Source organism: Ursus arctos, unplaced genomic scaffold (genome assembly GCF_023065955.2).
Source record: "Ursus arctos isolate Adak ecotype North America unplaced genomic scaffold, UrsArc2.0 scaffold_18, whole genome shotgun sequence".
NCBI classification, from domain to species: domain Eukaryota; kingdom Metazoa; phylum Chordata; class Mammalia; order Carnivora; family Ursidae; genus Ursus; species Ursus arctos.
Window position 1 is genome coordinate 9429221 of NW_026622852.1, and position 16679 is coordinate 9445899.

At 43.2% G+C, this 16679-nt stretch overlaps 1 protein-coding gene across 1 annotated transcript; it reads right to left on the reverse strand.

Moving 5' to 3' along the window:
• Window positions 1-6119: 6119 nt before the first annotated feature.
• On the reverse strand, window positions 6120-8846 carry CER1 (cerberus 1, DAN family BMP antagonist). Its single transcript, XM_026506585.1, has 2 exons — window positions 8346-8846; window positions 6120-6434 (listed from the first exon to the last, which is right to left on the reverse strand). Exons 1-2 carry the CDS (start codon window positions 8844-8846, stop codon window positions 6120-6122), a joined length of 816 nt encoding a protein of 271 aa, XP_026362370.1.
• Between the last annotated feature and the right edge of the window lie 7833 nt (window positions 8847-16679).

Here is a 16679-nt window from a genome sequence, read left to right on the forward strand (position 1 = left end):
TACTGAGCATTTATCTCACATAAAACATTAAAATTATCCATCTTATGTATATGTATATGCTTATGTTTCTGTACATATGCAAAGATACAAATATTAAAATACAAGTATATAATATGATATCTAAAACAGTATCTCTAATGTATTTAAAATATATTAAAATAATATACTCTATAAAACATTGAGCATTATCTTAGAACCAGAGGGGTAACAAAGATCTAAAATATAAGGAACTTGTTGTTCAGGAGTTTACAATTTAGAAGTAAAGATAAGTAAATAAATAATGATAACATAAGTTAAAAAGTGGCAAAGGGCTGTGGCAGACACTGTTATTTGCCTACTCAACCATCATTTCCTTTTTATTCCTTGCTGTCAGAGCAAAGGTTTTGTTCCATTGTCTACCTTCAGTTTAACTGATTTTATTCAGCTCTTTAAAAGGGGTGCAAAAAAAATAAATAAAAGGGATGCAAAGTGGGAGAGAATCCCTCTTTTCTACTATAGACATTAGTGTGAGAATGGTGACACATGATGTCTGGAAGTGCAGCAGCCACGTTGTGACTGAGGGGAGTTTTAGCTTGTGGAGCAAGAAAGATGGAAGGAATTTGAGTCCTGGAAAGAATGGTAGAGCTTCCGACTTGACCAACCAGGAAACTAGCTACCTTCCATACTTCTTGTTAATGGAATACTAAATCCCTTTATAATTTAATTTATTCTGAGTTGTGTTTTCCGGTACTTGAGTTAAAAGCATCCTCATTGATTAAGTAACTTAAGACAGGCATGGATAATGGGCTCTGGGAATCAGAGAAGGAATAGAGTAGTGGGTAAGTCAGGAGCTTAACTCTATATGTGTGTGTATATATTATGTTTATGTGTATATATATGTATACATATATGCATGGAAATATACTTGTATATGTGCATATATAAATACACATATTTGTTATCTTGAGGCAATGTAGCATAGCAGGAAAGATCTGGGACTTTGGAGTCATTCGGCTTCTGCTCTTGAGCAGTGCTGCTTTGGTACGGTTATTCAACGCACGTGAGCATCTTCATCTACAAAACAATACAGTCCTCCCTACCTTGTAGAGTGTCCTGAGCATTAAATGAAATGACGTATATGAAGTGGTTGGCACGGTGCCTGATGCGTGATATACCTTCAACATATGGTATCTATTGATACTGTTTCTTTCATGCGGACAAAAAATAGGCATTGAGTACATACCATGTGCTGGACACTTTCTTAGGCATTGGTTACGACGGTAAAAGAAATCCAATATGATTCCTGCTCTCACGGAGCGTCTGGTTTGAGTAACGATGACACAAATGATGGTATAATTATAAACGGAAACAAGTGCCGAGAAGTGAAATCATACAGCACCGTGAAATCATGCAAGAGGCTAACCCGACCTTGTGTAAGGCTTAAGGAAGGCTTCACTGAGAAAGTGGAATTTCAATTTGGGGTGGGGGGGGGGGCATGGTGGGAAGATCATCATTCTAGCTTTACAGAGACAGATACATTTATTTACTTGTTCCCGGACTGTAAACTTTTTAAGATCAGGAATTATATTCAAATAATCATGCATTCCTTTATTTATGTTCTCTGTACCCAGCACAGTGACCAGGCTCATCACCACGATAAATATCTGTGTACTGAATGAATGAAGCTTTCTGATTCTCACTTTTGTTGTCAAAAAAAAAAAGGTATAAAATGTCTATTTCTAGGCGATGAGGAAAAGAAAGAACTTGAAGACATAGTAAGGGCTCAATAATTGGTAGCTCTTATTATTATTACTATCATTATTGCTTTATAATTTGCACATATTATCTCTGCTACAATGTTGCAAGCTCCAGGGCAAAGGGAAATGTGTCTTATTTATCTTTGCTTATTTCTGGGTTCTCAGCACAGTGCCTTGCATAGAATAGGTTCTTTATAAAAATTAAGAAGATGCATGACATTCTTAATGAGGAATTAAATTGACAGTTTAAAGAGACTGTGTACATTGAAAAAATAAATGATCACAGCTAAGCTAACCACTCTCTGTAGGGAATACTTTATGTCAAGTTTCTAGAATCGAGATAAAATATACATTTTTAAAAAAACTTTAAAAACTGTTACAAACACGAAGCAGAACCCTGAGTGGAGAAAAAAAAATCACTGTAGAACATTTCATACAGAACATCATAGTATAATTAAGAACTCATAGCCTTCCTGTCACCCTTTTGGGGACTACTCAAGCCAAGGGAACTAACCTCTAGCACAATTCCCTATCTCGGTTCTTTGCATATCACTTACGGCCACCTGATATTTCTCCTTTTTGGTGGATTGATTAACAATTGACTGATTCTCAAGTTGCTTGTCTCCCCCACTAGAATGTAAGCTCTGTGGGAGCAGGGAGCTTGTCTGACTTGTTTTCTTGCTATATTCACAGCGCCTAGGGCTGTATCTTGCACATACTTGGTAGATACGTAAATATACGCTGCATGAAGGAACATAGATAGAAAAATAATGCTATTCTTATTTATGGATGTATACATGCCTTTGCAAGAAATATAAAAGGATATTGAAAGTAAAAATAGGAATCCTGGAGTGGGGGATGGGACTCAGCATGGTGGTTGGAGGGGACCTTACTTATATGTGAAATGGTTTATTTCTCTAACAAAAATCAACAAGAAACACAAGATGACAAAATGTCAAATATTCTGGTGGTAAGAATTTGAGAGTTTGCTATAATATCCTTTGCACTTTTCTATGCGTTTTAAATTTCTCAAAACATTTTTTAAAAAGAAAGAACATCTGAATGGAAAAGAGTGAACTAAGCCCTTGTGATTTTACAGTATATAAAGCTCTCTGATGTGCTGCTTTCAACACTTGATCATCAAAACCATTTTTTAAAAGATTTATTTATTTTAGAGAGAACGAAAGAGAGAGCACGAGCAGAGGGGGGGCAGAGAGAGGGAGAAGGAGAGAATCTCAAGCACACTCCCCACTGAGCGTGGAGCCCCACATGGGGCTCGATCTCACAACCCTGAGTTCATGACCTGAATCAAAATCAAGACTCGGATGCTTAACTGACTGAGTCACCCAGGCGCCCCCACAATAATTTTGAAGTAATTATTTATTACCCTCATCCTATCTGGGCAGAAAATGAGACCAAGATTGATGAGGGAATTGCCATGACTGCCTCTCAAGTTAGGGCAATGCTTGGCTGAGAACCTGACCAAGGGATGATTTCTCTTTGAAGAGGTAACATCGATGTCCTTCAAATACAATTGCTGAGCAAGGGGTAAAAGAAATTAGCTTTGAGGCCTATAGGCAACAGATCTCAAAGAGATCAATCCAAACTGATGGGCAATGAATGAGCAAATATTTTAATAGAAATAGAAAAAATGCTCCAAGGGGCGCCTGGGTGGCTCAGTCGTTAAGCATCTGCCTTCGGCTCAGGGCATGATCCCGGAGTTGTGGGATCGAGCCCCACATCAGGCTCCTCCGCTATGAGCCTGCTTCTTCCTCTCCCACTCCCGCTGCTGTGTTCCCTCTCTCGCTGGCTGTCTCTCTGTCAAATAAATAAATAAAATGTTTAAAAAAAAAAAAGAAAAAGAAAAAATGCTCCAAATGACTTTAGGCTGGTTGCTTAAACTTTTTAAGGCTTATTTCCCTTACCTGTAAAATAGGGTATTTACCCACCTCTTAAGATTTTTGTGAAGACTGTACTCATATGTGAAATTTAAGTAACAGAGGGTCATAGGGGAAGGGAGGGGAAAATAAAATAAGATGAAATCAGAGAGGGAGACAAACCATAAGAGACTCAACTCTAGGAAACAAACTGGGGGTTGCTGGGCTGGAGGGGTGTGGGGGGATGGGGTAATTGGGTGATGGGCATTAAGGAGGACACGTGATCTGATGAGCACTGGGTGTTATGTGCAACTGATGAATCACTGAACTCTACCTCTGAAACTAATAATACACGATATGTTAATAAATTGAATTTAAATAAAATTAAAAAAAACTTTTGTGAAGATTGTATAATATACGTATTTATGTATTATATAAGCTATATACTTTATAACTTATTTAAGAGACACAGCATGATATCCGGCACTTAGTAGATGTTCGACCTTTGTGAGTTTCCTCTCAGGTGCCTAGGCTCCCACGTATTACGTTGAACCACTGAGAACTGCCTATTTTTTTTTTCAGTAAAAGTGGATGAACGTGGGCAATTTCACGAGGTTTCACCGTGAAGTAAGCTCTGATACCAGTGTCCACTGTCTCATCTCGAATGCACATGAGGGAAGAGCAGAGTTTGAATAAGACTGATGACTGTTTGGGGCTTGGGCCTGAGAGTCTATTTGCAAGAATAAATAAAACGGATTTGCAAGCATGTAAGAAGGAGAAGGACAGTCCAATTGGCCGAGATAGGTTTACATAATCAGGGCTAGGCAACTGCAAACGAGACGGCTGCCCAATAGCTTTTGGCACCAAAAGAGATTGACCAGCTGGGATATCATTAATGCTGAACAGTTTCATCCTTATGACCATATCCTGGCCAATTAGGTTCTCTCTGACCACCGAAGGGTATAATATATTCTGATGTAAATGCCACATATGTAGCTGTATATCACATATTCTGTTACTTTGATGTAGATTATACACTAAATATAAATGCATCTGCTTCTTCGGAATGCCACATTACATGGTGTGATTGAAGAGAAATAGAATTAAATACACATCGATGCCTTTAAAATAAATCAATATTCTGGGCAATGCCTTTTTGTGTATTCTGTAAGGAATAGGATTCAAAGAATTAAAATAATTTTAAGATGAATTTTTTAAAGAATGATTATAGAAAAAGAAATAGGGTGAGGGAAAGCCAGTCTGTACGATGTACGAATACAAATAAATACAGAAAGAGAAATGGAATCACTGAGGACAGTGACTTTTCTGTTAACAGAAAACTGCTGGAAGTGTCAGAAGAAACATTTGGGCACGATCATTAGCCTCTGAAGCCATCTGAGACATGCTCCAGGTAGGTAGTCTCCCGATAGCACGTTTAAGTTATGGGACAGAAAAAACCATTAAGACGAAATTTAAGACAATTGAATGCCATGACATTTCCCAGGACGCTTCATACACTAAAATTTAATACATTAAAATATTCAGAATATTTTCAGAACTCGCAAGTACGGCATTTACAGAATAAAAAATCTGTAATATGAAGTTTTTAGACTGCAGCAAAAAAAAAACAGTCATCCCAACACAGAACTCTAACTTACTACCTTATCCAAAATGCACGTGGATAAAGAATTTCACCTGTAAATTGTTTCAATTTTTAAGCGTTTGCACTTTATTTAATCTGACGTCCACTGGAATTCCTCGGGTACTTTCACTGGCATCTCTGGATTGAACTTTAAGTCTGGTACTGGTCATATATTTTTATTTCCCCATCGTGGAGATACTTGTGTGGCTACCAACGATTGTTCCCTGTCCCTATGTAAACTGCTAAAGGTAACTACTGTTCCTTCTTCAAAGCCAAGGACCTGACATTACGAACGTTCTATGGGGAGTATCAAGAAAATGAAGAGGCAACCAAGCAAGCTACTCCTTTCATCTGTGGAAGTCAAACAATCATCTGATGGAAGACAAATAAAACGCTGCCTGAGATGCAAAGAACCCTTCCTACGAATACTGGATACGCGCTTTTGGTGGTGCTTTGACAGGCTAGTAAAAAAGGCAATTTTTAGGGTCCACTTTATTTCTTTTCCAACTTCAGATGAAGCACTTTTACCAGAGCGCGGAGACCCTAGATCATGGAACATTCGTAGTGGAAAGGACATTAGCAGTCATCTGATCCCAGTTCCTCACGTAGAGATGGAGCCCTCGAGATGGAGAAAGCTTCCACAACTCCTTAACATCGACCTGCCAGGGGGGCAGAGCCAAGACTAGAACCCAAATATGTACCCAAAACTAGATGAACACCATTGCCTCTAAATTGCTCTATCTTACTACTTTGGAACGACCTTTCCCTTAAAATGGTGTGCACCCACTAATACTTCCAAGCTGAATAATCCAGCACCTTTGCTATTGTAGTTTTGCTTTTCAAAGGTAATAGTGGGATCTCTTTTTAAGTGGAAAATCCTGGGATGAAGGGATCCTGGCCATGAAATTCTGCCTGGGAGCCTGCCTGGAGGAGGTGTCCATGCTCATGCTCGGTCTTCATCTTGCACTGGCACTCCTCCACCAGCATCACCACCTTGACCACAGGGGCAAGGCCAGTACAGTTCAGCTGCAAGTGCATCGTGGTGAACTTGGCAGGCGAGCAGTGGGAGCAGAACGTGTGGGGGTGCTGCGCAGCTCCAGGGAAACGAGCGGACCCACATTTCCCAAAGCAAAGGTTGTTCTGTACAACTACTTTCTCACAGTCTTCATGGGTGATCATCTATAAGGCAAAGACATCTCCGCTCAGTTATCCTGAGTCATTAGCACACGTGAGGCAGAAGCTGTAGACTGTAAGTCTGAAGACAATTCAGACTAAAATGTCAAAAGCTCTCCAATTTTGGATATTTTACAATATCCAAGTGATAGTTAATCTCTAAGGGCATAGAGCCACCTCAACTGAATTTCTTTTATTGAGTAGATTAATAAATTAGCCTTTAGGAAATCCCTAAGTTAATGAGAACATGCTTTACAGCTTAAATGCCAAACTTCAAGAAATTTTGTCTAATTAGATGTTACCAGTTGAAAAAATTCGAATGGCTAACTGCCTATACAAGTAGCGTGCCTTATCTTTCTACGCCCCCCAGCGCATTATGCATAATAGATTCTCCGTACATGTTTGTTCAACTGCTCATAGAATAGATCAGAACATCAAGATGAATTCTATTCTATTTTGCAGGGCCTATCGTACGTTCAAATCGATGAAGTTGCATGGGGCAAAGTGATAGCGCATACGTCCGCAAATCATCATGCATTGCATCACCTTTGCCCCTTCCATCCCCCCTTCACCCAGCCTTACGTACCCTTCAAGATATATGAGTCAAACACCTTAATTTTAATTTAATTAGCAATAGAATTCAAAATAAGAGTTTCAAAGGAAATTCAATTGCACGATTCTTGGGAGCAATTTTCTAATTGCACGTGGCCAACAAAGAGGTCATTATTATTTGATAATGGACTTATTGCTACATATCCTTGCCTTTTCAGGCAGAATACTTAACTGCCTTACACAGTCAATTACCTTATAATACTGCCTGCATAATTGGGTAGCATTATTGGACTGTAAAATTTTACTCTCCCTTGCGTTGCTTTGGGTTCAGTATATTCGTGTTTAAGGACCTGATACAGTTTCTCAATTTAATTTAACATTTGGAGTGAGGGGCTTGCCAGGACTGACTGGAGGAAGGGGCTAGTAGAAAATGCCCCTTTGTCTTAATCGTCCAGAATCAAGCATAATAACCACAAATCAGCCAACACGACATGAAGTAGGAGGTGTTTCTGAGGGGAGAAAATGTGATTTCACACTGATATTATTTTTTGAAAGCTTATGAGAAATAAATTAAATCTTTTTGTTTTCGGGAGGGGGGTGGGGGAATGGGATAGGCTGGTGATGGGTAGTAAGGAGGGCACGTATTGCATGGTGCACTGGGTGTTATATGCAACTGATGAATCATCGAGCTTTACATTGGAAACCGGGGATGTACTCTATGGTGACTAACATAATATAATAAAAAAACATTAAAAAAAATCTTTTTGTTTTCTTGCTGCGGTCATGTTAGAAACGATGCAGCAACTTCTGTCTGGCAGCCTATGAAATAGTTGGGTGGGAAATGCAGAGATTAGGACCGAGATGTGTGTGTATGGGAGTGTTCAGTGAGGAGTCCAATGTATCCCACCTTATCTGCAGGGGGAGTCGACCTGCTCGTGCACATCCCAACAGAGTGTAGAGGTGTAGCTAGAGAGATGTTCTGGTTATTGCTCTAAGCTCCCACTTCTCCTAACCGAGGGCGCGGTCTTACTTCTCTCTCTCCGGACAGAACACCTCCAGCATACAGATCGGTAAAGCCCCCTAAAACAGAGGTCTGTGCCATCAGTATGAATGATTACTAATCTGAGCGGTACCATCATACCATTCTGACAGCACTTCCAGCATACCAAGAAACAGTGGAAAGTTAGAAGGAAATTTGGGGAGGATAGCATACTTTGCCACATGTTATGATGAACGCCCAAGGGTCCAATCTGGAAGCTAGGCGAGACTCAGGCTCCTGGCACCCCCCTCCCCTCCTCTCCACCTGTCCCAGTTGTCTGCCCCTTTCTTGTCCACTCTGATCCCCTCCCCCTCCAGAGCAGATACCTGGCCGAAGGGCACTGTCCTACAGGTCTCCTGATGGACTTCGTGGCTTTTGATCGGCAGGATGATCCCCTGAGAAGCTGGACTCATCCTGAACATGAAGTGGTGCCAGAATTTCTTGGCCTCTTCCCGAAGAGGAGATTTCTCCATCTGCATCCCATCTTTCAGCTGAGTAGTGACGGCCTGGGTCCCAGGTGGGAAGCGCTCACGGACCAAGTCCTGGGGTGGGTGCAGGTCTCTCTCGGGTTTCTTCCAGAACCTGCCAAACCTGGACAGCATCTTCTCTCGCTGCCCCTGGCCTTCTCCTGCACCTATGAGGTGGGGCACCGCGACAAAAAGATCTGGCTTCTCCTCAGCGTCCTCGTGGTTGCCGAGGGGGAGCTCTCTGCGATCCCTTTCTAGGAGCACAGGGGAGACCGAACGCTGCCTTGGGCGGCCATCCCACGCCTGTGCAGCCTTCCCTAAAGCCAGCAGCACCAGCAGCTGAAGTAAGAGAAGACACATGCTGTCGGGGGCCCAGGCTTCTTTCGGATTCACAGATGGTGAGGCCTGAAGGAAAGAAAGGCTCACTCTCTGCAGGAAGGCAAACAAGGAGATCCTATATATAGATACCTGCCTTGTGGGACGGAAAGGCAGGTGGTCAGCAGCCAGGCGGAGTAAACACATTTATTGTTTGCTTGAATTATGTAGTGCTAATGGTGTCATGCCTTCGCTTGAGTTTGTGTATTTTAGAAGCCCCAGTGAAAGCCTGGGACCCAGGGGGTAATTAGCTGGCAGTTTATCGTCTGAGATTTACAGAGCAGTATTTGAGAAAACAACACATTCTTTTCCCCGGATTTCCCATCACTGTTATTAGAAGAAGGACCAGAGTCAACAAACATTTGTGGTGCTTCTGCTTTGTATTGGGATCGAAAAAACAAGATGTTGTTACGACGGAAGTATATCAGGTAAAAATTAAGGGCATACATTTAGCAAGAGCCCAGGCCTTTAGGCTTTCCACACAGACACACACACACAGAGGCAGCCAAATAACTATATCAAAACTGTAAGGACAGAAAAGGAAGAAACAGAAGAATGTGAACTTTGGTGAGCAGAGGACCCTCCCTCTCACTTAGATCTGGTTGGTGGTGTTGGTTTTTGTAGGCCAACAGAATAAAGGGAATACATTCTCCTTTTCCACACAAGGAGACTCACAATTCCCAAATTAATCCCCTCACTTTCAGAATCAAATACTGGACGCTAAATTTCACAACCGGTCAGCCATCAGATAAACTCAATTGTTCACAAATTTCTCCACAGGATCCTCGGTAATAGATCTCTCCTCCGCCTTCAGTGAAGACGGGGAAATGTCTCCCTCAAGCCACCCTATTGGTTTTTTTCTTTCTCTAAACAAAGAGCCAGACTGGAGAACGTGGATTCTAAGAACGGATTTGATAGCTCAGGGCCTGTAGCTGGCTGGTCCGTTCTTTACCTCCCAGAATCCACATCATCTTCCTTATTCCACAGTAATCGATGGCCAGGTTAACTAAAGATGGAGACAGACGTGGTTCTTCAGGAATCAAAGGAAAATTTGTTAGATGGCAAGACTATCATTCAAAAAGGTTCTATATCATGCAAGGGTATGAGAAAGAAAGAGATCCACAAAACTAAAACCCCAGAATTGAATGCAGTTGACCCTCCACACCATTTGAATAGCATTTCCATTGGAAATTAATCCCATACTGCTTCTATTTCTTCCCTTTTAATTTAATTACCATATTCTTTGCTTCTAGTAACACACATAATCCTGGAACACTGTCCCCATTTTCATACTGATTAAGCTCTCTTTCCAAGAATTGACCCACTGGAATCTTTTTTCCAGACATTTGTGTTCCCTTTAATACTCATGCCTGATTGCTGCGACATAAAGCCTGAAATGAGTTCCTTTATTTACAATAATGAACTATTTTTAAATGGACCATCGTTTTCCAGAATTCTCTCAGAAGACACATCTCTTGCCTGTACCAAATACCCACAGGACCTGGGCTAGTATGCATTAAGATACACTTGATCTATACTAAATGAGCATTAGTATTTGCCATTTCTTTAAAGTATTTTTTTAAGTTGCCTTCTATTTGAATTTCTTGATTCCCCTCAACTATCCAAATAAATAGGTTTTCCAGAGTTGGCCCCTCTGCCCTGATTATAAATATGGTCTGGACGCCAGCTATGTTTCCCCATTTCTTTTTTTTTTTAAGATTTTATTTATTTGACAGAGATAGAGACAGCCAGTGAGAGAGGGAACACAAGCAGGGGGAGTGGGAGAGGAAGAAGCAGGCTACCAGCGCTGGAGCCTGATGTGGGGCTCGATCCCATAACGCCGGGATCACGCCCTGAGCCGAAGACAGACGCTTAACCGCTGTGCCACCCAGGCGCCCCTCCCCATTTCTTTTAAACCTTACTTTTCAGTGCCTGAGGTTCCATTGCCATCAATCCCAGTGGCTAGCATTTCCCCAAACCAAAGACTGCCCCAGAGATTCTACTCAGGATCTCAGGTTGCCCAGCTCTGCACATAGGACACAATTTAAATAACCTCTATTGAATTAAAATTTGTGGAGGACTCCCTTTGTGGGAGAGACATCATGTTAGGCACCAGCAGATGACAGAAAGTGATAAGAACTTGGCTCCTACGCTCAAGCAGTTTGCAAAGTCCAGTGGCATTGCACATTTTGTCATTTAATTATATTAGCTGTCCTCAACTCCCCTTCTTCTGATCCTAATTTTGGTGTTTGGTCATTTAAAAATTACTCATGCAGGGGTGCCTGGGTGGCTGAGTCGGTTAAGCACCTTCAGCTCAGGTCCTGCTCAGTGGGGAGCCTGCTTCTCCCTCTGCCTCTGCCCCTTCCCCTGCTCATGCTGTCTCGCTTGCTTTCTCAAATAAATAAAATCTTACAAAATAAATAAAAATTACTCACGCAGAATTTGCTTTTGCTGTTCTGTCGTTCCCGTTGAGATGATGTACCAGTATCTTGAAGGATAAAGCTAGCAAAGGAAAGCCCTCTGTGCTGAGAACGTAAGTCTGGCTTCAACCCTTGTCTTTGACAGCGAAAGGCAGATGGCGTTCACCTTTCACCACGGTGTCCTTAAATCTGAAACTATGTACGCGATACGTTGTAGCTTACTTTTTTTTTCTTTTTTAGGATTTTATTTATTTATTTGACAGAGATAGAGACAGCCAGCCAGAGAGGGAACACAGGCAGGGGGAGTGGGAGAGGAAGAAGCAGGCTTTCAGCGGAGGAGCCTGATGTGGGGCTCGATCTCCTAACGCCGGGATCACGCCCTGAGCCGAAGGCAGACGCTTAACCGCTGTGCCACCCAGGCGCCCCACGTTGTAGCTTACTCTTACGAGCACGAACAGTTTGCAGCTTTTAACAAAAATATGCTGCCTTTGTGGGTCTTCAGTGATACACGCATCTAGTTACCCCCAGTTTGGATGAAGCCAAATGGAGGGAGGTGAGGAGGGGGCCTCCAGACTCCGCAGGAGGTGGAAGTGTGGGGAGAGCACCTCGGGATTCATGGTGTACGTGGTACCAAATGCCAGGATGAGAGGCAGGCCTGGACTTACATAGGCGAAGTCCCGTCCTGGGACGACCTCAAGCCTGCATGAGAGCCAGAGGGGCTAATCTTCTCATGCATTCATTCCAATTGACAACTCATGCTCAGCTTCATCTGAACTCTGTTTTCAACTTGACCTGGTTCTCCTGGGCCCTACAGTGTCTTGAGGACCAGGTGGAGCTCCCAGTGTGCCTGAGAGGACCTAGCAGCCATGTTTCTCTGCACCTCTGTTACAGACTCTGAGAAGGGAGCTGTAAAATGTCTAGTGCTCTCTGAGGGGAAACAAGGAAGCTAAGTTCTTCCCTGGAAACCCCGGACCTACAACAACAAAAGGTGAGAGGCAGAGTTAGGGTCAGAGGTGAGCATTGGAGGTAAATTGGGAGGCAGAAAAGGGAATTTGGGTGAATGATTTGTGAAAGAAATCTGCTTAGGGTGCATGCCACTGCTTCCCAGCTACCTCTCTTTACAAAATATGGAAAAGCAGTAGGGTTGTAGGGGGCTAGATTGGTTTAAAGGAACCCCAAAGAAGGCAGAATCTTCCAATTTTTCTTCCGCACAGAACAAGGACTAGGGCAAATTAGGGTGAATGGTTTCCCCTTCAACCTTTTATCTTGATTTAGTTTAGTAAATTATTCAAAACATGAACTCTCCCCTCTGCACTCTCCTCCCTGCCACTTTCTATGGAACTGACACATTAGGAAGAACCTCGTTCCCCGAAGCTTCTCTGCTTATTGGACTCACGGATGCATTCATTCACACAGCACATGTGAGTGCCAACTCTGTGCATGGTCCCGGGGATAAAATGGTGAGGTTGTCCTCACCCAGGCCCACTGGAGTTTGCAGTCTATGGGGGGAGACTAGTTTCTTCAGGGTAAGTGACATGAGCAAAACCTTGGCCGGCACCATTCCTGTACTCATCAAGGACTTCCAAGCAAATCCAAACTCCAAAGGCACAGCGGACTGCCACACTGTGCTCGTGTTAATTTTATTCAGTAAATAGGTGTTGAGGGGCGCCTGGGTGGCTTAGTCGGTGAAGCATCCGACTCTTGATTTCAGCTCAGGTCATGATCTCAGGGTCGTGAGATCAAGCCCCATGTCTAGTCGGGTTCTGCACTGAGTGTGGAGTCTGCTTGAGATTCTCTTTACCTTTCCCTCTGCCCCTCACCACCCCACCCCTGCTCTTTCTCTCTTTCAGAAAGAAAGAAAGAAAGAAAGAAAGAAAGAAAGAAAGAAAGAAAGAAAGAAAGGTGTTGAGTTCAAGGATGTACAATCAATGCAATAATTTTTCTCTTATTTTTGATGACATAATGAACACTTGCAGTAACAAACGTCAAATAATACGAAAAAGTATGCAATTAAAGGTAAATCTTCCTGTGACCTCCCAGGCTTCCTGTCCTGTCACGGAGGCAATCACTGTTACCAACTTATTTATATTCAAGCTTTTAAAATTGTCACCTGTTATGGGCTGAATTGTGTCCCCCTAGGGTTTACGTGTTGCAGATTCAACCCTCAGTCCTTCAGAATATGACCATATTGGAAGAGAAGGCTTTTAAAGAGGTAATGAAGTTAAAATGAAGCCATTACAGTGGGCCCTAATCCAGTAAGACCGGTATCCTCATAAGAAGAAGAAAGAGGAGAGACTATATGGAGACATCAGGAAGGATGGCAGTCTGCACGCCAAGGTGAGAACTTCCAGAAGGAAACAGGCTTACCAGCATCCAATTTCGAACTCCCAGCCTCCAGAACAGTAGGAAAATAAATTTCTGTTGTTCAAGCCACCCAGCCTGGGACCCTTCAGTATGGCCGCCCTAGCACACTAATACGCCGCTCAAAGAGAACCGAACGGGGAGCCAACGGAAAAGGATATATGTCAAATGGTGGAGCATGTCACACAAAAAATTTCCCTTTTCACTGTCAGGCACTGGTCCCCAAGTTACCTTTAAGGGTCAGAGTATTCTATTTGCAGTTTCAGGGATCGTCTGCTCTCTGTCCCAAACACTCCCGCACCATGGAGAAACGTTCCATTTTTTTGCAACTGGGGATGTATCTATCACTGTGCACACGCCACTGACAATGTGACTAATCCGCTACTTACCCAGATGGTAGCGAGGGCTCCTGCAAATCTCAAAGAAGGTCCAGGCAGCTGAGGCAACGTCACCCTGCGCCCCACCATCCCGCCACCCACCTGTCCCCGCTGCCCACAGCCTTGACTTACAGTCACGCCAGGATGCCATCACTGATGCTAAGCGTCTGCCCTGTGCCTCTTCCCCATCCTTAAAATTCACCTTGATCGCTTCTCATTCTGCAGAGGGCTGCTCTCAGAAAAGTAAGTGCAAGTAACTCTGGACTGGAAGCCAGAAAACCTTTATCTGATTCCCGACTCCGGCTTCCAGCATGGAAGCCATAGGATCACAGGCGCTCCAGGTCCCTAAACCTTGCCAGGGACAATACCACCCACCCTGCCTTCCTCATCGGGCTCATTGCCTTTCTTTTCACCCCTAATCCTGCTATCACCCTGGGTGACGTCAGTGTCCACACGGATGGGCCTGCCCAACAACAGGCCATCAGTATGACATGACGCCCCATTCAATGCCCTAACTGAAGTCTGATGACTCCTGTTCCCCAGGCCTCCCCATCCCCCCTCCACTTCGACTCCTGTTCTTACCAGGAAAGCCTCCACCTCTACATGGTGGGTTTCACATTCCACTGTCTCGCGATCACTTTCTGTCGTTTCAGGTCTGTAGTCCTTCCCTGCGCTCTCCGTTATCCTTGTAATGGTCCTACCACAGTCGTAGCTACAGAGTGATTTGTGTGAACATTGGTTTAACATCTATCTCCACTTTAGATTTTAAAGCCCATGAAAGTAGAACCATGTCTTCTGGAATCACCATCTGAGGCCTTAGAACAGTTCCTTCCACACGGAGGTGCCCAAAATACTGGTTGTAAAAATGAAGGAATGACTCTCTCTAAGCTCTCGTCTTCACTTCCTTCCCTATCTGGGTTGGATTCAGGGCCCATCGCTTCACGCGTTTGCAATATTCCCAACTCCCTTGCCCCTTTGTCCTTCTCTTGCCCCCATCCAGGAATTTCCAAGTCTGGAAACACCCAGCTGTCACCTTCTCTGGGCCACATCTGGGTTGTGGAATGCTGGCAGGGACAATGACAAGGTGGCAGATATTTGTTCCTTATACATTAAATACCCCCCTTCTTAACAGAGCTCTCAATCCTGCCCAGCAATCTTTCCTATTACTTTAGTCAACTCTGTCTGCATTTTCTCTGTAGATTATTTTTAAGTCTTCTCTAACTATGCCCAGCCTTTGACCGTTCTTCCTCTTCTATGGTCTTCGGCAAATGATCTCATCCCTTCTTCCACAGAGAAAGATGGAAGCCAGCAGATGCGAGAGTTCCCTCCTATCTGACCATCCCACCATACTGATTCATTCCTCCTTTCCAGTCCGCTCTTGGAAGGTCAGAGTGGGCAAAGCAGCTATGAAAATCCTGAAGCTTTCAGCTGTAAGAGCAGAACTGCCATCTGGCCAGCTCCCTGGGTAGTGGAGGATTTACAAGGAGCTGTCTCACGCGGAACACCAGAGTTTCTCTGGGATTCTGGAAGCCAGATCCCTTCTTCACTCGGCCATTTAGTGATTCCTCAGACTTGGCTTACTTTGGGTGCATGTGTGTCCTCCTAACTAGGGAGAGGACACTCCCCAGAGCAAGGTCGGTGTTTGCTGGAGATGGGATTATCAGCCCCTGAGAACAGGGATTTTGTTCAATGCGTTTTTCTGTTTCTTTTCTGTTCCTGGTCCCTTGCTCGATACTTAGGAGGTTAATGAATGTTTATTTAAACATACTGAATCCAATAAAAATGTGCATGGAAACTTCTGACACAGGGCCTTGTTGGGCTTTACTTTCTAAGAGATATCTCTTTGTCCTGGAGAACTTATCCTGAGTTCTCTGTGTTCAGACTCTATTTTAAAATCAAATTTCCACGGAACCTGGGAAGACTCAGAATAAACCTTTCTTTATTTCCCAGCCTGGCCACAGCCTCAGAGTAGGGCTTTGAACTTTGTCATACCAGCCACAGTCCCCAGGCAAGTTTCTCCTCGAGGATAATTACACTCCTGGAAAAGGTAGCTCCTGCCAGAAGACTCTATCTGTGTTAGGTGACTTACACAGCTTGTAAATTGTTTTCCTCCAGTTGGAAGATGGGGGTGGTGTATCACCAACAGAAATGAGTATAGGGGGCATCTGTCTGAAAACCATTTCCCTACTGGCTACCTTGCCAGTTTCTGCTTATACAATGCAGGCAGCTTGGGGGAACCATATTGTCCCTATAAGCTCATAACACATGGACAAATGATTAAAAACACATGGAAAACAGTTCCACAGCTAAGCTAAAATTCAGATGGGAATGGAAAATCAACTTGCAAAGCTTTCAACTGACTCGGGGCCAAATGTGGGACAGAATGCGAGGAGAAGTTGCCAAAAGAGAGGGAAGTTGCGGGAAAAAAAGCAACTCGTGGATAGGAAACCTAAAACAATGACACCTTGTATTGACAACCCTTTCCTAAGACTCTCCAAGAGTAGGCACCAAAATCAACTCTGGAAATATTAAGACCTTCATTTTGTGAAAGATTTCAGACAGATTTATATTTTCTACCCTCCATAAATAAAGGTTGGCTTGACTATCTTGGCAACACCTATGCAGAAACATAATGTTAAGTATCTGTAACATAAATATTA